The sequence below is a fragment of the Gambusia affinis genome, linkage group LG16, assembly GCF_019740435.1.
Source record: "Gambusia affinis linkage group LG16, SWU_Gaff_1.0, whole genome shotgun sequence".
Taxonomy (NCBI): Eukaryota; Metazoa; Chordata; class Actinopteri; order Cyprinodontiformes; family Poeciliidae; genus Gambusia; species Gambusia affinis.
The window spans coordinates 22,519,092-22,542,081 of record NC_057883.1 but is presented as its reverse complement, the minus strand read 5'-3'; the positions used below and the strand labels follow the sequence as shown (position 1 = coordinate 22,542,081).

The 22,990-nt window shown below is 38.8% G+C and overlaps 1 protein-coding gene across 2 annotated transcripts in view; it reads left to right on the top strand.

The window, feature by feature from the left end:
* Window positions 1–383: 383 nt before the first annotated feature.
* The window catches only part of rps6ka1 (ribosomal protein S6 kinase a, polypeptide 1), a 49,869-nt gene continuing 27,262 nt past the window's right edge, over window positions 384–22,990 (top strand). For both annotated transcript variants that reach the window (XM_044142059.1, XM_044142058.1), the window contains exons 1-2: window positions 384–1,086; window positions 8,392–8,436. In XM_044142059.1, coding sequence (XP_043997994.1) covers window positions 1,024–1,086; window positions 8,392–8,436 — 108 coding nt within the window. In that variant the 5' untranslated portion in view covers window positions 384–1,023. The remainder of the gene's footprint in view (window positions 1,087–8,391; window positions 8,437–22,990) is intronic.

Below are 22,990 nucleotides of genomic sequence, written 5' to 3'. Positions count from 1 at the left end.
GCTTGATCTGTGTTTTATGGTTTACCTTCCTAACAAATGATGTCAAAGACTATAAAATTAGCAGAGTTGAATGTGATGTGATGTGAAGAATAATTTATTTTTACTGGCCTTGTTTAATTTATTTTCAGGCTTTTATTAGTTGTAATACACAGTAATCAAAATAAAAGCTTTGAATTTACGAGTTTCACTTGAACTGAATGGAATTACTGAGGGATAAAACAAATATTCCTATTTATTGACATGCTTCTGTAAATAAAGAGACTTGATCGACTCAGTAACATGGAGGCTAAGCGGCGGCAGACCGTGCATTCTCCACCCTGCATTACGTATTTACAGTTCTCCTCTCCACCAGAGGGTGGCGCTGACGGGCCGGTGCGGAACGGGCGCAAGAAATGGGGGGTTGGATCTGCCAATGACAGCTCGAGTTGGGAGAGTGCTCGTACTACGGAGCCATACACACGGAGGTCTACGAGCGCTCCGCGTCCTGCCGGGAAGCCTTCCTTCCTTTCCTGACCGGGAGAAAGCACACACACGCGCACCAAGGAGGACGCAAAGATCCGAGACGACGTCGACTGCGGGGACGCCAGAGACAGAGAGAGACAGGCTGACTGTGATTCCTCGGTGTGACATTAGGCTCAGTGCGCCGCGCTGGTAATTAAAGGAGCCTGGATTAGCCCCCTGCTTGCTGCTGCGCTCCTCTCCTGCAACGCCTCAGCTCCCCCGAAGGAAAAATTGTTTGTGCACCCAAAAAAGCAACTAAGCAGACCAACAGGCTCCAGAATTAGATCAGATCTGGGGGATAGTGTTTAGGAAAGCTACTTGCTGCAGCGCGTGCTCTTCTCTCCTGCTCTGAGCGGAGAACAAAGTGCAGTTAAATCTGCGCTCTGCTGGGACTTGGAACCTGAACCAGGAGATTCTGGAACTTGCACTTGACAAGAGCGACACAGACAACTCTGACGGGAGCACAGTCACACTCCGGCAGCTCAGGGGAAACTAAGAGTAAAGAATCAAATTCCTGCCAAAATGCCTCTTGCACAAATCGCGGAGCCATGGCCCACAATGGAGCTGGTGCAGCTGGATACAGAGGTAAGGAAACGTGAAATTAATGGTTTGTTTTGCACATGTGTGGTTAGTTTTAGTCCAAATCACGTGGTTCAGTTTAAAGAACGTGAACTCATTTGATTCTGCCTAAAACTGGTCTCGGTGTTGAGTGAAGTTGCGCCCTTTTGCTCCTCAGCTGTGAATGAAAGTTGGAATAAACCGGTTGAGGTCAAACTGAGTGAAGCTGACATAAAAGTTTCACAAATATTCTGCCCTGTTTTTATAAAAGGACTCGTTTCCTGGTCATATTATTAATCTCAGGACCAAATTTAAACCTGCAGCTCTCAACCAGCGACATGGCTCATTGGAATGAGACTGCAGAGATTCTCCACCTCAGAAAAGAACATTTCTAAGCTCATCCTGGTCCGTTTCTAGGACTTTCGATGGGAATTCACACAAAAAACCTCCTGTTCATGTTAACATGTATGTACAGATCAGGCATATTATTATGACTAACTGCCCTAATTATGTCTTGATCTGCCAATTGGCATTCACCCATGGTTTCCATGTGAAGCTGCGGTATTTTGTATTGATGTCAGCTTAGTTCTAGTTTAGTTTCTATATTTTAATAAATAGATTTACTGTAAATTAAGCCCATATAAAACCATAATCTCAGAGGAATGCTTGTTTATGGCCTCTTAAATATCCAAGGAAACCTATTTCTTTACACCTTGATAAAATATTATGGATAAAATGAAGTGTTTTACATAACTTTAGACTAAGTTTCATTAAATCTTTCTGACTTGCTCTCCCTTAGCATGGCTAAAATGAAATTAGAGCTGAATCAATTAATCAGATTATCGTGATTAATAAATTATATAAATAATTGTCACCTAATTTAGTAAATTAATAAACATTAATTAGTATACAGACTCTGAAACATGCCACTTGCAGAGCAAAACTGTATAAAAAAAAGTATTTTGGATTTAAAATAAAATAACCCTCCTTTGTAGATATGTTTTACCCAGAACTCAAATGGTGTTTTTAGCTTCATGTGGTTCTAATTATTATTATTTTTAAAATCTCCAATTACATACCTTTCGCTGTCCAGTTGTTAATTGATTACTTGAAAATAATCACACCTTACTATTGCTGTTAAAGTCAAGCAGAAAGGGCTGAGCTTTTTTCCATGTTGGTGTTTAGAAGAATATTTTTTAAGCTGCAGTTTCATCCTCTCCCACAAATGATGCATTAAGGAAATGGTGCTATTTTAGGCCAGGGAAATACAACTGGATTTAAATTTTCTACAGTATTTTGAGCTCTATTTACCAAAATGTAAAGCGTTTTGGACATAGTTCCAGTCTTTGATCATGTTTTTTAGTTTTTGTTGATGAACAGAATAAAGAAGCCCCATGCTGACACATTTCTTTCAGAGCCTCCATTTACGTCTTCAACATTTCAGGCTGAAGTAGCTCATCTATTGACTCGGATCACTCTGGTTATCTTATGCAACATTTAGCCTCGAGTTCACCAGAGTTCCTTGCTTTGACTTGACCACTTCAAATAGACACCAGGTTGTTCTGACTCAGTCAGAACAATTTGGTTTGAGTTAAACTCACTCAAACCATTACGCCTGCCCTTTTTTCTGCTTCTAACACTTCAGCTCTTCACTTACTGCCCACTTACTAACAGGGGCCATGATGGATATCATCAGTCTACCTGTCCATGGTCATAATGTTATGCCTGATTGGTGTAGCTGTTACTGAAGCTGCAGTATATTTTCTCAGAGTGAATTGTGACTTAAATGTCGTCAAACTGATTTAGAAAATTTCTCAAAATGTGGGATTTTTACATAAATTTATAGCATTTAGGTTGGGATTTGCTTTAACACAACCTGAGTTTTCCAACTTATTGATCATTTAGATTTTTTATTTGCTGACAGATTACAAAATCTGGAGAATAAGCTGGAGAAAGTCACAATGACAATATGTCTTGTGATAAATAAAACGCTGAAGTCTGTAGAGTTGATTTTTTTTTTCTGCTTTTGGGTGATCGTCACTATAGAACCCATAGTTTAGGCAAATACTGGCACAAAATGCTTTCATTAACTGGAATTCAAAAAAATTAATCATGTATATACATATTCATGTAATTTTTAGAAGAAAAACATCAGAAGCAGTCTGATATTTGGCAGAACTGAACATGGAATGAAAGTTAAACTTTTAATGAAATTTGCTGTTCTTTTAATTGCAGCATTGCAGCTGAGAAGTCTGCACTCTGCAAGAGACGTATAGAAGTTTAGAAAGACTTCCCTTTTCACACAGACACAATCTTCTGTCAGGCTTTTTAAAGCATTAGGTCCTTCGCCCACCTGTTGCAGCCAGTCATCATTTTAGCTCACATTGTACGTTTTTATTTCACATTTATGTGTAAATATGGCAAAATCTTGTATTTGTAATCATACGGCAATAATTTTACATCAGCCCAGGTATGGCTATTGCTTTCAGGTGGCGGAGTATAGGAGGTTGAATCAGCTCAATTCATTATTTGTAAGGATTTCACTTAACATTGGGAAAGATTATGGCTGCTATAGATGTTAGAGGGCCTTTCAGCTCAATTCAAACAGGAACAGCCTAACTGTTGCTCGCTTTTATCAGAGGTAATTTGTGGGAATATGTTAATTCACAGCAGATGCAGCTGAGCGATCAATAATTGGTCTGTGGGCAAATCTATTTGTGTGTGATTTCTCTTGCTCGCTTTGCCCCAGAATAAAGCACAAAAGGTAATTTAGCTAATTTCCATTTGTGAAACCTGTTTGGCTTCCAAGCAAAACCACTCACACTGTTAATAATCAGGAAAAAAAAAGGCTCCTCATCTGCTGTCAGATCCTGAACAACTTTCTGTGCATATGTACAGGGTTCCTGCTCATAATTGTGCTTTAATGCACATGGTTGGTTTTATACTCCGTCATCTTCTCGCCAATTAATCCAAAAGTGCATCCCTGCTTGTTCCATCTGTCCATATGAGTAGTTGGGCTCTCATGGCCCAGCCCTCCTTTTCACTCTCCCCAACATGTTCCCTGGCATGGCCTGCAGTCTCACTTCTCCTGAGTCTTCTCTATCAATCTGAGCCCTGGGCTGTCTCTTGCTGCCATCAGGAACCAGAACGTGCAGCTGGCTGGTAGGCTGGAGATGGAGATAAATGGCAAACACTCCATGCTGCCAGGCACTGATTTGTTTCGTCAAATTAATTACAGAAGCTGAAAATTGCAAAGCAAACGCTTTATGTTGGAGAAACAGCATCTTGCACGCGTTTAATGTAAACATAGAGTTATTTCAACAAGAACCGCACAAATATGGATCAGTGAGTCGTAATGATTGGACCCAGGCAAAGGCTTGATATTTTCACAGCATTAAACTTAGCATTCTTCACAGGCTCTCCACTACCATCTGCTCTGCTGCCACATGCTACTCGCAAAACTCACATGCTGCACAACTCTAAATAGACGGTACAATCTCCGGATGGCACAGTTTCTAAATAACCGAATGCTGTCCTGCTGCATCAAGTTCTTATTGATCGTTCAATCATTTCTTCAAAAAAGTACAACCATCTGTATATTAGCATATTCTGAACACCTCAGCTTGTTTTGGGTAATTTATGAGTTCGTTCTGAGTCGAGCTCCATTCATGAGTCATTCTGATCTCCTTATTGAGAAGATTGTTCAACAGCGAGTCCAGACTGATTCATTAGCTGCAGCAGATGCACTGCTGCGTCACCTCACTGACAGGCAAATCCAAAGAGTCAGTGGGCCACTGGTCACCTTCACACTCCTACCTGCTCATCAAAACCTTAATGCAAAAGGTTCACATGGATGACGAAGCAATCAGCCTGTTCACAAAGAGAGCCTGAAGAGCATCATGAATAATCATGCTGTGCATCACAATAACAGAGCCGACTGTACCACTCGTTCTCTGCTTGTTGTCCTCAAAGTTGAAACTTATTTTCTACCTTCCTGACAACACCTAGGTATCCTGCATGCTCAATTTCTGCATTTCTTGAATTTAAGACAATTTGTATTTTCTTCATTAAATTGGTATTAAAGCAGACTTACTTACTGATTTGAAGGAGTTGGAGTCATGTGGTGACGGAGACATTTAGAGTTGTGTGTCATCAATTCAATTTAATTCAATTCAAACACTTTATTAATCCCAAAGGGACATTAAATGTTGTTCCAGCTCATAAATTCAGATTTTTCAAAGAGTTATTGAAGATGGTGATGGCTGTTGGCAGGAAACGCCTCCTGTAGCAGTCTGTATTACAACGAATCCGGAGAAGCCTCTGACTGAAGATACTCTGTTTTCTCAATCATATTAGCATAAATATGGTTAGAAATGTTGGAGTGCTCCTTCGTATTCTGAGGTAAATTGATCATATAGGTGTTAAATCAAAGTGTTCCAAGAATGGAGCCTTGAGGAACTCCATTACTCCATTTAGTGCTGCTAAATGACAGAGCAGATTCATCATCTATGTGGTAAGATCTGAACAACTGGAGTGCCACATAGTTCCACCCACTTTTCCAGTCTATCTATTCGCATATTGTGGTGGGATTTGCTCTGAACTGCATCCACAGCCTGTCTCATGCTGGTAAAGGAGCATCGGTTTGTATTTCTAGACTAAGTTTTTTTGTTTTTGTTTTGTTTTGTTTTGTTTTTAGCGGGGGCACAAATTTGCCGATGCTGTAGAACAACAGTCAACAGTTTATAGGTTCACCAGCTGCAGATGCACTGTTGTGCAATGACTGGCATGAATTCTCATGGTTCTGTTTCCTCTGCTCAAACCAGCCTTGAGCAGTTCAGCTGCTTCCCTTTCATATGTGCTTTAGTCAGCTAAGACACTGTGCAGACCTGTGAGTGAGTCTTCAGTTTGTGGTCATTTTATAGCAATGGACCGCCTGCATTTGGGTGTTTAGATGACTTGTCAGCTTATTTTTGAAGTTCACTTTAGCTCTAGCAGAAAAGAGAGCTACCTTTCACTTCTAATTAAAATGTTTAGGGCAAAAACTACTAGATTTTTTTTTAAATCTGCTAATTAAAATAAACAATGTTATTTTTGAAATTGTTTACATTTTGAATAGAGAACATTTTCTGAATTGAAACGATCTGCTAAACTCTCAAAGTAAAAGAGAATTTGTAAAGCAGGACTGCACAAGTCCTTAAGGTGCAAAGCCCAACAAGTCTGCAAAGACAAAAATAGGAGAAAGTAAAGTTAGTGGTTGGAATGTGTAGTATGTTTGCTGATTAGGCGTGGTCAGTAGGTAACCATAAAGTACTGGAGTGCGAGTTTTTGCTTGATGAGTGTGTTCACTTCAGCTAATCTGGGTGTGAACCAGCCGAGGAACACCTACACAGAGCGGCGATAATGGAGGAGGAGGGCTGGCAAGGCGTTCGATAGCGCAGCTCACTCACTGACAAACGTCTTAAAGAAAGATTTCTCCTCCCTGTGCATTCATGTTTCTGTGAGGCAGTGCAGAGATGGAGTAGTTCGACCTCTGTTGCTCCCTCTGTGTGTGAGAAAGCACTCAGTTGGTCTGAGAAAAGACAATCAGAGTGGCTATTTGTCTTTTTTTGGCACCGGCCAGCAGCTGTCGATACAGTGACTGCCAGATGAGATTACGAGAAATTTAGTCAGCTAGAGTTTCAGTTAGAGGAGGGAGTAAAACAAGCGTTATTGTGTTTCCTGGTTGCCTAGTTACAATGCAGCGCCTCTCTGATCATCAAACATGGATTTATCCGTCTATTACACGAAAGCCATCACTGACCTGAAATTCACTCCCGGATCATTTGGGAGTCGGACGTGGAGTTCTCTCCGTCTCATCTGACAGCAGCACTGAAGCATAAATCCCAGTGGCATTAACTGTTTGTTAATTCATTTGACTTTGAGTGTATTTTGGTGGCTGCTTGTTTGTGTGTGCGCATGCATTTGCACTTGTTGACAAAGTCCATTGGGGAGGGAAGCATCACTAACTGGGCCATTTAGATCAACCATGCAGAGCTAATGAGGATGAAATGTAGAGTGAAGATGATGATGCTGGCTAAATATACAAACACTTCAGGATCTCCACCACTGGACTGCTAATTCCAATGCTGTTTGCATTCTTCTAAAAACTGCACTTAAATTGGAAGTTTGAAAGTTGAGCAAAGTGACTGGAATTTGATTAAATTTGATTTTGACCCTCATTCCAACAGAGGTGTGCCACTGCACACACTTGACAAACGGTTTGAATTTTTCATTTTATGTTGAGAACTTCTGCTAGTCATTGCTCCGACTGCCTGTCTCATTCTGTGCCATGTGAAGGAAGAGGAAGCCAGCTCGACGGACGCTCCAGTGGGAAACAAAGCCAAGGCGGAAAGGGGGCTGGGAGGTCACTCGGCTTGTTCTGACATTTAGCCACATTCCTGTGGACTCTGGAGTGATCCTCTGTAATAACAAGGACTCATGTATATTTAAGTGTCTATCATTTTGTATTTTATTTTTTTTTTACATTGATGATGAGTGACAGCGCGACTGTCAGCTTGTGAAAACAATTTCAGCTTGATGGCTTCCAATTTGTAACAAAAGGTCCATGCAGCAAAACTGGGAAGCCTGGATGTGTGGGGTAGGAAATTTCCTATTTAAAAATGGCTTCAAGTTCTATGAAGAGATGTTCAGATATTAAATTCAAGTCAAAAATTGCTAATCATGAATGTGAAGGTCATCTGTTGTCAAGATGTGTTTTCAGGGTAATATTACACAACTGAAGATATGTTTGTATACTTTCTAATTTTGCTGTGAAGAAACTGCCACATTTTGTCATGAGAATCTCCTTAAACTAGTATGGATCTTGCACACCTTGTACTTTAAAAACCTTGCACTTTGGATTATCCCTAAATCTATCTAGAGCCACAGTTGCTGCTTCGGGTTTTGAATTTATAGTCTACATTAAAAAAATGTTTTCCAAGCTTCATCTTGTCGTTCCAGAGTAAAATGTAACCTATCTATCTCATTTCCAATGTGATTTTATTCTAAAAATCAGTCAATGCTGTAAATACTGCATCGTTTTTGCAAATAACAGTCATTACACCTTTCAAAAAGTCCTGCCTGCTGGGGATGGACAAAGGGGTGCGCTTGTGCGTGAGCTTCAGATTATTAGGTTTGCCTGCAGAGGTGGAAAGTGGACTGTTGCCACCCACACAGTCTTGTAAATATTCCCTAGTATCTCTTCTTTGGCCTCTCTCTCGTCTTTTTGCACGCTCTTGTGATTCATGCACTGGCATACACACTGATTCTTCTCACGTCTGCTTTCTTTGACAGAACGGGCAGAGCACGACTGAGGACGGAGTCACAGCTGCTGTCAAGGTAGGTGACATCTGTGGAACAGAGACACGAACAAAGACACAGCAAAGACAGAAAAACAGAAAAACAGCACATAGATGTGACTCTTTAAGAGACTTTAATGTGCAGAATGCAGCCAATTTTACTGGTTATCACAATCAAACCGTGTTGAATTTCACATTCCCTCTGACTCTTTGGCTTAAAGACGTATCCGATGACATCACTGCTTCTGCTGGCCAGTAGTGGTCATTTTAAGGTGTTTCTTTTTTTGCTTTTTTTAATCCACATTTGTATGTCTGTATGTATACAATGATTAGTTATGAATTATTTATTTATAGGGAAATGACTCTTTGTTTTGTCTCTTATACGATGGATATAAGCAGAAAAACACAATAGCAGCTTGTAATGCCGAGAAGATGCCAAAGTCTTGAGACTAACTTAATGTTTTAGGAAATATTCTTAGGGTTAATTCTAATTCTTTAAAAAATACTTACATTTATTTGGTTATAGTGAGGGTAAAACAAAGTTTTTTTGGAGACAAGATAACAAATATTAGATGTTCATATTAGTGTTAAATATCCAATAAATAAGCAAATTATTCATAGTTCTCAACATCTGAAGATGAAATTAAATCAGAATTTATCTGTTAATGTAAATTTTGAGTCATTTGTTTTAGGTCAGAGAGAGTTGTGCTCTGTGAAGCATCTCTCAGCTGGTTTATTTTAGTAGGATTTGCAGTGACAGCTTGTTGAGTTTATTGGCCGGCCAGGGTTTAATGTTTGGCCACTCTATACAGCAATTTGTCTATGTCAAAACAAAAAAGCATTAGCAATGCAAATAGTTCCTGTCGTCATCTGATCTGCTTGTATATCAACAAAAAACCCCACAGGCTGGTACATCCAAAAACACTCCCTCAAAATCACTGCGTCAGCCTTCCTTCCCTCCCGCTCTGCGTTTCTTTGTCCAGGCCTGAAACATGATCCCGTTTCCTCCTCTCTGTTACTTTCCCATCATGTGTCAGAGGACCAAGAAATGTTCCTTCTCATGTAGCGTCTCTTTTTATCTGGCCTGGTTCTTTAGGGACAAGTGTTGTAAGAGCATGCAGTTTCTTCTTCCAGCTCAGAACAATGTGCTCCGGCTGAGGGAGAGCGGACTTAAAACAGGGTTTCTTTGAAAAAGGACCAGAATGGGCAAAGATGTTAAACTGTGATGGTAAAATAAAGCTAACCTTTCTGTAAATAAAAAGCAGCAGTAACTAGTAAACAAATGTATTTTCCAGTGCAGCATTAGAAAGAAGTGCAGTATGCAAAACTAGCAAGCTACGCAAACAGGAGTTTGCTCAAAGCACAGTTAAATTTCTGTGGTTCTTTTGCATGTGAGCATGCTTTCTTGCTTCATAAACACATTTATTTTGTAGTTGGGTTTTTTTTTTCCATAAATTTCCTGAAATTGTTTATGAATCACCAACCGTATATTTTGTATGTAAGTTTTGGCGATTTGATTTGATAAACCAAAATGAAATAAGGCGTAACCAGGGTGTCTGCACATTGTTGTAGAGCTTTAAATTCATGTGCCTAAAATTAAGGCCTCAAAATGTCCTGAATTTATTCAAATGCTAGTTAGCCTTAAATACATTAATCGCAAGACTATTCAATTATGTTCTGTGCAGTTACTGATATCCTTTTTTCAAAAGTTTGAGTCGCACAGAGAGGTCCTTATCATGTTTTGAGACGCGACGCAGTTGAGGTTACCAGTAACTAGCTGTTAATACATCTTTGCTAGCTGACTAGGATTTTAAGTGCAAATTTCTTGTCAGTTTGCTGGACGACATTTGTCTTCAACAGTGGTTCACTTCTGTTGTCAACGCATACGAGGCTGGCAACAGAGGTACATTCGCTATAAACTTTAAAAAGTCTGTCTGTTTTTGATTTTTACGGACCATTTACTTCTCTTAATAAAAATGTTTGATTCATTTTGAGTTGGTGAAACCCTGCAGGCTACTCCAGTGCACTCATGACTTCCTTGGAGCGTTGAACTTAGAAGTACTTTGTATGATGAGCAAATGTAGACACACAGTTCCACCAGGTGTTTGCTAATTGCTGCTGCCACTAGTCTGGAGGAGCCGAGTGGGGAAACTCTGCTGGAGGAGCTTTGTGGGAATGGGTGGTGCTTTGTGAATGTAAGCGCTTAGACGCCCCCAAATGGTTGCTATGAGAGATTCAAGGATTTTTCAAACATGCATAAAAGAATCAAAGCAACACTCCAGGTATGTTTTTGATGAGAGAATAACATTTAACATGATGTAAAGCTAAAAATAATACATAGTACCTCCCCTTTAATAAAATACTTTAAAGAGTTTTTATGTTTTATGACAAAACATAAATAATTCTGGTTATTGGAGTTAAACTTGTCTATTCAGTTCAATTTTATAATCAGAATACGGTGCTGGGATTAATGATGGTGATGGTGTGGCTGTTGAGGTTTGTGTGTGTGTGTGTGTGTGTGTGTGTGTATGTGTGTGTGTGTGTGTGTGTTTGTGTGTGTGTGTGGATTAGAAGACCTTGTCCCCAGACACCACGCCAGGAGGGCAGTTGTAACCCAGGCGCTGCAGTGATCAATATCAAGCTCCTACTTAAATGCTAGGAATCTGATAATGGCTGCTGTTATCTGCTCCAGCCATGGGAGATACCTGACCTGATGGAGGGGAGAGAGGGCAGCAAGAGAGCACAGAGGGCAGGAGAGTCAGTCCTTAGTGATCCAACTGATGTTTCTGGAACCTGACGGCGGCTTTGAATAGTTATCCCCACTGAGGAATGAGTCTGTGTTTGAGGATTTTTAGGGCCAGTGAGGTTAGCTCTGTGGTCCTGGTCAAAGATGCTGCAGAGCTAATGAGCTCCATCCTGTCTGCCTCTTCAGGACGTCAAAAGTGTGAGATGCACACGAGTACAACGCTTAGCTAAAGGTCAGCTGTCGTTCCTCAGCTGCAATTAGAGACTGGCAAAAACAGATGGTGCCCGAGATTATTTAACCCATAAATGTTGAGGTTGAATGTAATACTAAATTTTACTGCCATTTTTTAGTCTTTTGGAGTGACCTAACAAGAGTCTAGATTTGAATGTCATGGAGAATCTGTGGAGGGGCTTAAAATGAGGGTGATGGCAAAGAGGCCTTCTAGTCTTAAAGATTTGGAGTGTATCACCAAGGACAAATTTTGAAAATACCAGTGGAAACATACAAAAAGCTGATGAGAAAGGCCAGATTACTGTGACATCAATAAAATTTTTTTTTAATTGATTATAGAGAAGGGTATGGATAATATTTGACATCACATTTTCGAAGATGAAACAATACAGTTTTTTTCATTTTGCATTTCTTTCTTGGTTGAAAGTACTTCAAAATTTAAGTAGGGCAGGAATTAAATTTAATTTTGAGCTGAATTGGAAGTTAGAGTTTGCAAACATGACTTCTTTCCACAGGACGCTGCTCCTGTGAGTCTTTGGGATGTTCTTTATAAATTAAGACGAGATCATGTAATAAATATAGAATATAAATTCCCTGAACTTTCCTTACAATGTGGATTGTTGTATCTGGTGTCCATTTCATGATCTATTATAGTTAGGAATGCACTAGTAAGAAAATTTGGCCAATATCGATGTCCAATATGCCCAACTCATCTTGTTTAGTCAGAGATGCACGACATCAACATCGGTATTGGTCAGTTTTATTTTTTGCATATTTCATATACCTCTGTCTTTTGGCATAGCTGTATGCATCCTGATGTGACAGTACAATAGTTAACACATTGGTTCTGGTGAGAGGTTCTGACAGCGTGACCTGACAGCAGTACTCGGTAACCTCAGTGGATCTGTCTAGCCACAGTGGGATGATATTACCCAGCAATTTACTCCCTGGCAGGAGGCCAGGATGGCAGTGATTTGCTCTCAAAGGAAAAGTGAGGCCTTTGTCCTATTTCTAGCATCAGATCACATCAGGCCCATTGCCCTTGATGATGCATTGGTCCACTAAGCTGAAACAAGGAAGATGTAATCTCAAACATAGGGAGAGCTGCAACAGAAGTAGGTTGTTTTGGAAAATTTTGCCTGACTTTTGTTTGTTTTATTATTTTTGTGAGGGATTAATTTTATGTCAGAAATACAAAGACTAGTCAAAGTCAACAAAAGACTGCAGAGCAAAGATTAGGAAGGAGATGCTTAAAGTGGGAAAACACTACAATAAAAAGAATAAAAGTATTGAATTATCTACCAAATACAAGAGACTGAAACTCTTTCTCTTGTTTTCTGTCTTCAAGCATCTGGTTTTACTTCAGTTTCTTTGGAAGCTGAAAATATGACGAAGCTGGAGAGCGTTGTGCTCTGACAGGATGTGATGTGCATGTCTGTCTGAATGAGCCTGGAAGTCAATTGTGCTCCGCCAAATTAAATGCATAATGTTCTCCACTTCAGTCATTGAAGAAAACCTGTTTGTGAATTTACAGATCCACATAATTACATTGTTTTGTTGCTCGCAGGTAAATATAGTTGTTCTATTTAAACCTTGTGTACGGCCATAAAATCATAATTTGACAATTACTTTAAAAGTAAGAAATTATTAATTATTTTGCATTATTTTAAATTATTATTTTAAGGAGAAAGAAACAGCATCTGTTTAACTATGGTGTGTTTTACCATTTCATCTTGCAAAGTGTATTTTACTCTAAATTCAAGTATTTATAGGAAATAATTGTGGATGTTGTTTATCTTTGCAAAACAGACTGATAAAGTTCTGATAAACATGAACAGTTTTCATGTCCTCTCTCAAATTCTCAATGGGAGTTTGTTTTGAACTTTGACTGGGCCATTACCAGCATCCCCGTAGCATGATGCTGCCACCACCATGTTTATCAATGTATAACATTGTGTATGTAGGTTAAAAAGTTGCTTTTTGGTTTTTGACAGCATCCTACACATTTTTTTTGGGTCTGACATGAACTGTGTCAAATTGTAAACTTATAAAATATTGGATCACAGAAAGATTACAACTAAAGCTTTATCGTTACTATAGTTCATTTTCTGCTGCAAAAACAATTAAGCACAGAATAGTTTGACTTCTTGCATGCTACTAAACTGGGTCACTGTTGCATATGATGCAGTTAATCTTGTAAGCATGAAGCTTTGTGGAGAGCCAATCAACTATTTGGTTTCTGTCCTTTTAAAAATACACCAGTCTATTAAATGCACAAGACCAGTATTTTTAATTTTTATTTATTTTAATTTTTTTAAACCAATAATTCACAAAGCATCTTACCATCTGGCTATGTTGTTGATTCCAGATAATCTCCTTTGCACAAAAAATAAATAAATAAATAAATGTTTGCTTTATGGTAGCTTTCATGTGAAACCACAGCAATTCTCCTAATAAAGATGTTTATTTTTAAATCTTTCCTAATTCATGGAAGTGCTTTCAGATTAATATTGTAAAACAATCCAAATAACAGATGCCTCCATCATTCTGAGAGAACTAACAGAATGGACTCCTAATCTACACTAACGTTAGTGAAATTACCCTGGAAATACTGTGGAGCTTTACAGAAGGCAGGTGTTTACAGTGACCAGTAATTAAGGAAGTGTTTGAGGTCTCATGCTTGATTACCACAAATTGCAACTTATATTTTCACCTCAAAGTGTTGTAATAATGCCTGAGAGTTGGTTGTCATGGTTTTGTCAAGGCAAGCAGGAGCTATGCTCACAAAAGCCAGCCTGGTTATAATTGAAATTTAAATGAATTTTTGTGTTCCGACCGCTGCAGCGTATAGGTGTCACACACTGTGAAGATAAAAGTGGAAGCAGTGAAATTGGCTGTTTTATTTATGTGCTAAATAACAGTTAAAGGTGCGTCAGAGTTTTGCAGCGCAACTCAAATTAATTTCCAGTAAATGGTGTTTTATCTGCAGGAGCGCAGCGCTGTAGCACAAAACATGTTCTGTTTGTTTGCACGCTTTCTGGCCCTTTTCTGTGCGGTTTGCACTTCACTGTGAACTCCAACCTTCCAGGCCTGAGGGCAGCAAGCTGTGCAAGGTAATGTCTTTTCCACTGGTGTCTGTAACATTTTTGTGCTCCTTGATGTAGATAATGGCTTTTTCACTGTAGCTCGGGTGCTGAGTGAGTGGTATTTGTGCTTCAGTGGCCGAGGCACTAAAGGGCACTGCAGAGCAAAACCAGGAGTGACGTAGCTCTCTAGAGAGTAAGAAGAGAGAGGATGGTGGGGCTGCGATGGGAATGCAGTTTTTATCTTTACGACTAAGCTGTGATTTAAAGTGCTTCAGTTAAATAATATCTTTATAGCTAAAGATATTATTATATATACACAGAGACAATGTGTGGGTTGGTACTCCAGTTCGCAGAGCAGCTTTGTAACCTCAGGTTACTATAGACTGTTCTTCGGCCGGGTAAATCAGGAAATGGAAAGGTGCAAGCCGTGCAGCCTTGTAGCTTATGTAAATGCAAGACTCTCTTTTTCACATGCATGTTGTAGGCATGGCAACTGCTGTCTTTACTTCCACAGTTCTGGCCCTGCACTTGATTTACGTGGCCTTTTTACGACCCTGGTGTTTCAGAAATCTCACACTGCACATCTTATAATACAGAGGTAGACTTATTTAATGCCGAGCTTTAATTCCAGTGGAATCATAAAACACTCACCCATGTTGTAAAGAAGTTGCCCTTCATGATGCAACACTGACCTGTTTGAGGCAGCGAGCAAAGGTTTATTCTGTAGTTATTTTGTTTGTTTTTCAGTTACAGCACCAGTAAGAACATTTAGTGTATACTCTGTACAGAATGTACAACCGCCTTGCTATAATTGACTCCTGGTTTACGTCCCACTGTGTTATATTGCTGCTAATAAATTTACAACAAGTGTATTATTTGTTTGTTTGGATTCCTTAATGTTTAGGTAGCAACTGGCAAACGTGCCAGTTGCAGAAAATAAAAACTTAATATATTTTAGACCTATTTAGGACATTTATGATTTAAATTTAAAGCCTGAATGAACTGCTTAAAAAGCAGCATTCAAACATTTCCCCACATGGCCCAAAACGCTCTTGATGAAAGCAATTGAAAGCCACAAAATCTTCATATTTCTTTCTATTTGAATTAAAAATGCTATAATTTTAAGTACTTTATATTCTAAATGTAATAATCATGTAAATTTATTATATTTGTATTTATATTTTTGCAAACATTTTCCTACAATAGACAAAACACAATATTCTAATAAAATAAAGGAGTCTGATTTTTGTAGAAAACATAAATATACACAACATCCTAAATGCTAAGTGTTTTCTTCTGCCTTTGTCTGGATTTTTTATTTTCTCAGTGAGAAGAACGTGATGTTGGTCGCGTGTTCTTCATAAAACATCTTGCTTTATTAAGCAGAGTTTAGCCAAGATTATTTTCTTTAGCAAAGTTTAAAAAGTCCAACTTTAAGCTGGAAAACCAATCTTGTGCAATTTTTATTTATTTATTTGTGGTCAAGGTCTGCACAAAATCACTTTGAGGGCCGTCGCGGGTTCAATTCCCAGACCCGTCAACTTTTACCGCATGTCTTCCCCCCCATTCCTTCCCCATTTCCTGTCAGCTTACTTTCAAATAAGGGACACTAGAGCCCACAAAAGACCCCCGGAGGGAAAAAACCAAAACATTTTATCTGACAGTCATAGATCTATCCATCTGTTGCGTCTTGTTTATTGAAGACCGGGTCAAAGTGGCAAAAGTTCCAGGTGGGAATGCCAGACATTCCGGTCGACGTTCTGCAGCTCATTCATGCGGATCACAAGGCGTTCCCAGGAAGGAAGGCACCTACACTCCCTCCACTGAGCTTTGGGTTTGGGCTGAATGTGCAAAACAAAGTAGCAAGAGAGAGAGAGAGTTTGAACTGCTCAAGTTGGAGCACAGAGTGTGCTTTCTGCTCTAGTGCATTCTGGGATTTGCAGTTGTAGTCGTCTGTGTAACGTACTATGGACGGTTTGTAATGCATATAAAAGATGATCAGCAGTCAGCCTGCTGTCAGTATTGATAATGTCATTCATATCACCACCTTTGCTCATGCACTCTCACACACATGGTTAATAATACTCATTCTTTAAAACACATTACCTTCTGTTTCTTTTTCTTCGTCAGTACTGTGATTTTATTCTCCTTTCATTAATGTAATGTATCACCGTGTATTTTCTACATTGATATACTTTTTTGTTAAAAAGCTCTCTCGTAGTTTGTCAGCAGCTTAATAATTCAAAAACTCCTCATCCTGAACCGCAACACAGGGAGTGATGTGACTGAGCAAATAAAAGAAAAAAAGCTGATAGATGCAATTCCTTCAGGAATGGATAAAGTACGTTGGAAACTTGGAACCTTAAATTTCTTTGCTTGAATAAACCTTTTAAAGAAACTTTAAATACATGTCTGCAAAATGCTGTATAACTGAGCTCTCCAGGACCCTTTTAATCCGTCAATCAGTTGTTGTCACCTTTCTTGGCGCGATTTATGAAAACTTCAGGACCCAATAGGAAAATGATTACAAGAAAACCAATATTTCCAAAATCTAAAATGTTGTCAGCTGCCTTGAAAGAGCTGCCCCCACCTGTCGATACCGTTTTCTGTTGTTGGAGCATTATTCTTTCCAGGAACACTGCAGTGCTGCTACCCTGATGTCTTTCACTCAGGTAAATTCACTGAAAGGATCTCTGCATGAACACAAATGGAGGGAAAATGGCCCCAAAATCCTCCTTTTTCTGCTCTGTTCATTTCTTACATCAGCCTCTTTTTACATGCTTCCCTCCAGGGACTGTTTGCATTTTTCATCTTTTACAAGATGCATTCTACCAACTTAACCCTCTCAAATCCGAGGTGACCTCAAAAATGCAAACTGTTATTCTCTAACCAGCCTTAATGGGCTAAACTGGCTACGTAAACCCAACAGTTGTGCAGTGAGCATGTGGTTTGGATTCAGGCATTTCCTGAAGCATTCTATATTTTTACATCAACTACATTTTTTCAGCATCCAGATGATTTATGATTGTAATGGAGATCCAGCTTTTAGTTTTGTGGGCAATTTCGGATCCCCCTCTTTAACCTGCTGATGTCAATTTTAGCTATTTTTTATTTCTGTTTAAGAAAACTAATATAAGACAATACAGCAGCATTGAAATTTTTTTTTCAAACCTTCTTGTATAAAGAAAAAGGATTTTAGCTTGGGTTTTCAAAAGATCATGCAATTATTACAGAATTTACACTTTAAACCTGCTTATCTTTGCTATTAGCACAGCTAGCATTACAGAACAGCCATGTTGATTGGTGTATATTTCTTGTTGCCGTATGCGAGAGCCTGTAGGATCCATCCTGGAAGTTAACTCTCCTTAATCTAACTCAGACCAAACTTATCGACTAACAGATTTTTATCTCCGTACTCAAACTGACCTTTAACCCTGTCAGCAGTTTCTTCTGTGCAGCCGGTAATGATTTCAGCACTGCCTACATCTTAGTCATAAATGAACAGTTTCCTCACCTATATGGATCATTAAACGGTTGTGTATACATTACATGTACCAACTCAATAGTTAATAGTCAATTTCATTTAGAGCTGCCTGGTGATGGTGCATTCACTGACAAACTTGGAAATTGGAGTTTGTAGTTTTCGGTTATGATAAGAAAAAAATCAAGTCATCAGCAGCTCTAGTAAAGTCGTTTGCGTGTCTAATCATGTATTTTTGAAGTTGTGTTTTAGTTCCATTTCTTTCTTTTTTTTTTGTCTGTTTTGATAATCACACACCTAGCATGTGTCCTTTTTTAGCTCAGGCATCCTTCCAAAGCTTAGATGTGCCCAGTCATACCTACATGTTGTGCCGTTTGCAGCTGCGCTTTAATTAGATGAACCCTAAGCTGTGGCTTTAGCTGGTGTATGATTAACATACAATGGATTGCACTAGGAAACCAAAATGCTTCTGCAATCAGTGGGATGTTTACCATCGGTCACAGACAGACGAGGAATCAAGATGAATGCGGTTAAAGAATCCAAATTTAAATCAGCCACTAAAATTCCCTGATTCCTTCTCGGATCACCAGAGATGACACATCAGCTCCTTACAAAGAGATCAGCTTTCAGAAATGATTTCTGATCAATAAGAATTATTATTGTGACATTCTGGTCTTTTCATCCCTAATTGCATTATCAAACTATTTCAGGATAATACCTCCTAAAAATAGTAAAAATACTCAACTAATCTACTCCTAATGATTTTGAAAGCATAGAAAACTTCAAATCAATGCTGAATTAATTTGTATTTTTCTGTAGCTATTTTTCTTGTTGTAGCCATGGAGTTGAATCATGTGCCTCATTATGATTATATGCCTATCTTACACCGATAGTCTTCGGTGTAAGACGTAAAAGATGAAAAAGTTTCCACTGTTTCTCCACAAGAGACTTTGCTTACATGAGAAAATGTGGCAAAAGTTGCAGACAGAATTTATGCAATTTATCACTCAATGAAAGAAAAACATTGATAAAACTCTGTTTTCTATCAGAACATTACAGTTTTACTGAGATATTAACATACTTTCCTTTTGTGCCATATCTCATATTTCCAGATCCAGCTGGTGCCTAAAATGTTAGATACAGGTGTGAATTATTTTATGACACTTTTAATGGTGAAATATACTCAATCTTGTCAAGCATATTTTTTAAATATTTTCTTAAATTTCATTCCTCGACCATCTGTTTCTGTGCTCTTGTTTGCCAAGTTTTGACTAAATTCCTGATTTCTTTGCACAGTCAGGCCATGACTTGGATTTGGTTACATAAGCACGGCTGACTTTGAACAATTTTACATGAAAAATGTTTCTGATATTAGTGTTAAGCACAGTTTATCCCCACAAACACCATTATCCTGATTTAAAGTTATTTTTCTAAACTTGAGCAACAAATTCCCCTCCAGCTGCACAATTTACAATCGAGAATTAAGGAACACGTTTTCACGCGACACCTTTAACGTGTCAGTATGAATAAGTGGATGACTGTGCAGCAGGATATTACTGGAAAAGGGCACACATGCTCCACTGGCCCTCCTGAGCTCAGTAAAGGGTAAGCAACTACACTATAGAAGGAATGATGATGATGATGAAGGTTGTAGAGCTTCTTCCTCATATTCACACCATCCCCCAACCTTTTTTAAAGCTGGAAAGAGTTAAACATTTTCTAGGTAAAAAAGCCAACCATCCTAGGAATAGAGAAAAAAGCAGGGGTTCTTGCCAGAGGAGTAATGCATTGTGTCGGCATCTTCTTGGCCATGATCCCTGGTGAGCGGAGGCCTGCATTAACAAGGTTTGCACACGCCTCGGAGCGCAGTCGAGCTTAACACTTCACATTCCACTGCAGCTTCTGGGGGAGGGGTCAGGAGTGAATAGAGCCATCTAAAACTGATTGTAGCTCTCTAGGATGTTAAAACCTCTTGTCTAGTCAGAGCCCACACATGCAGATATAGTTTGTTTTTCTCTTGCTACTCTGACACCCTGAACTCTGTGAACATTTAAATAAAACCTTAGTCTGTTATCCCTGTTGCTAAATAAACCCTGACATGAAGCAGCTGTTCTGATTTGTTTATTTTCAGTTCCTGAGGAGTGAGCTCATGTTTTTATTTTTTGGAATGCAAATTCCTTCCAAAAGAAGCGTGAGTCAGCACTGTGGCGTCTGCTGAGTGGCGACCCTGCTTGTACACAACATGCAAGCAGAAATACACTCCCTGACTGCTATAGTGGAGTATAGCAAGTTTTTTTTTTAATGTAGCTTTGACCTGGAGACACGTCTGCCTTTACAGCAGTCAGTGGTTTGCATGTTATTGGTCCCCAGTTTGTGGTTGGGCACCTAAGGGAAGGGCCGCCTCCGGATACACACTAACACACACATGGCCTAGATAAATCACAGTCAGTGTGCTGAGTGTGCCTCTGAAGAATGAATATTTCATTTTTTTGTTTGCTGATCAGACTGCTCATCCTCTGTCCTGCTTGATGTGTTGCAGAGTTGCTTTCCAATTCATACCTGACTCAGACAGATGAGCCATTTGAACATTTTTATGTGTTGTTTCCACCAGACTTTGTGCTCCCTCTAGTTCTGTTAAGTTAAGTCATAAACTACAAAAGTCAGAATGATGCCAACATTAAGTAAAACAGTTGGAGTTACTTTGGTAATTTGCTATTTTAAAAGACACTACTGTTTTGCCTATTCTTGTTGTCACAGTTATGGAGAGAAGTGTTGGGAAAATAATTAATAAATGTCATAAAAATTATTTTAATTTACCCAAATTTTTAACATTTTATTTCGAAAACAAACAAACAATCATTCATAAACTGCAACTGTCAATGGGAATATCATATTGAATATTGGCATTACAGCAATTAAACAATTGTTTTTTTGCATGTTTCAGTGGATTTTTAGACAGCTGATCTGTGGTGATGAGCTCCAACTCTTTGGAGGTTGCGAAACTCTCCTTGCCATCACCCTAATCTTTAGCTGCACAGACTTTGTCAGATACAATCCTGGCTGGGAAACTCCAAATCTTAGTCAGAAGAAACATGTTGGAGCTAAATCTGCCTGAGGTTTGGATCATTTTGGGCTCTACATCCTGTCCGTCTGACTTCAGGTCTGGCTAAAGTTTTATTTTTTTAGGTCTTCTTGGATTACCAAAAATATTTTTGTCTGCATGCCAAAATTATGAGAAATTTCTAACATGTTTTACTAATCAAAGGGTTTTGCCCTCCTTCCTAAAACCTGGTAATCAAATGTTTTGAATTATTTTCATAAATAAAATAACAAACATTTCTTTTTCATTATTTTCTGCATTTTTACTGCTGTTCCTTCCTACTGTTACCACACTAGGAAGATAAAATATTAAGCTTTAAACATCTAATCTATTCTCACAGAATAATTATAAGAGGCACCACCAATGATTCAACTTGAATGTGATGGGAACTTTCATATCGTCGTATAGAAAAGCACAGAGATGATAATTAACTGTGGTTGGGTTGCATAATTTGATATCAGAACATCTAGTTAACGGTGCTGTTCTCCGACATCATCATCAAAGTTTAGTGGTTTAAAGATGGCCGCCTCTGAAGCAGCAGTGCTGATACCGAGCCACATCCTGAAAGCTCCTCTCACAGCGTGACGCTGAAGCCGTTTGTCTTTGAGCTGATAAGCTTCAGGAAGACGGTTTGGATGAAAAGCGAGACTGGTCGGTTCAAAACAACTGATTTAAACAAGATTTAAAGAGAAGCAGAGGGAAGCTGGAATATGGAATGAAAAATTAGTCATATTTTTATTTTAAGCAGCTTGTAAATATATTCTATTCTTTTTAGTATTTCGTTTGCTTAATGGAGCTAAAGATGGTTAAAAATGTTGATGTGCACAACTTGGAGCAGCAGATGTACTGTGCATGAGTTTTGCCTTGTAATTGTAGCAAATCTGATAAAGATGTAAAATGTCAAAGGGGGAAAAAATTTACCTCAAACCTTTTCCTTTTTGCACACTGCAGAGTGATGTTCATTATCTGGTGCCAATGTTTATCTGGAAAATACAACGTTTCAAAAAGTGGGCTACACTTTCTGAAACGTTGCTGCAGCGGATGACATTTAACCGTTTGAAATCTCCCCCAATGACAATACAGCTTGAAATATGATGTGTGGCTGCTGATTCTGGTTTTCAACCTCAGATTTGTAATAATGTCAGTGACACATTGAGATTACCCATCATGGTTTTTGTCAGCATGCGGCCCAAAAAAGTCTCAGAGTTTATCTTCCTGTTATCAAGCCATGGTTTTATCGCATTACAAACTCAAATCTGTTTCATTGATAGACCAACACAAGGTGGTGTATAAATTTAAAGTAGAAAAGTGATGCATGATCAACTCTGGTTCTGGAAATCTGGAGCTCCTCTAGAACTGCCACAGGCCTGTCAGTTTAAGCAGATGACCATGTTTTGGTTATCCTGGTAAAAACCAGACACTTGTTCTGCACTTTGCTTTGTACAGAAGGTCTGGTCTTTAAGCTATTGAGAAATGTTTGGTCGCTGGAGGCGTGGACTCTGATTTTGTTTTAGTTGCTGACATTTGTTAGACGATCTGGAGCCTTTTGGACGTTGCCTGCTCTGTAAACAATCACCCTCCTTTTAGTTTATATTTGTAATATAAAAAATCATGTAATTGTTCTTCTGCTCTACAATTAGGGTGGAAGTTATGTTGGTTTAGTACAAAATGTCCAGTAAAAACACTGAAGTTTGTATGGTTATTTTGATGTGATGGAATCAGCGGGTATAAATACTTTTACATTCACTGCATGTTTATGTGCTAAGCTCTTGATCTAGTTGGAGAAGCCTTTGTCGTATCTATTTTTATTTTCCTTAGTTTTTATTGCTTATTCATAGATTTTTGACTGAGATTTTGAGCAGTGTTTTTTTGACTTTGCACGTTTGCTCAGTCTCTTTCCTCTGTTCTCGATCTGTTTTAGCGTTAATCTCTCCCTGTGTGTCGCTCAAT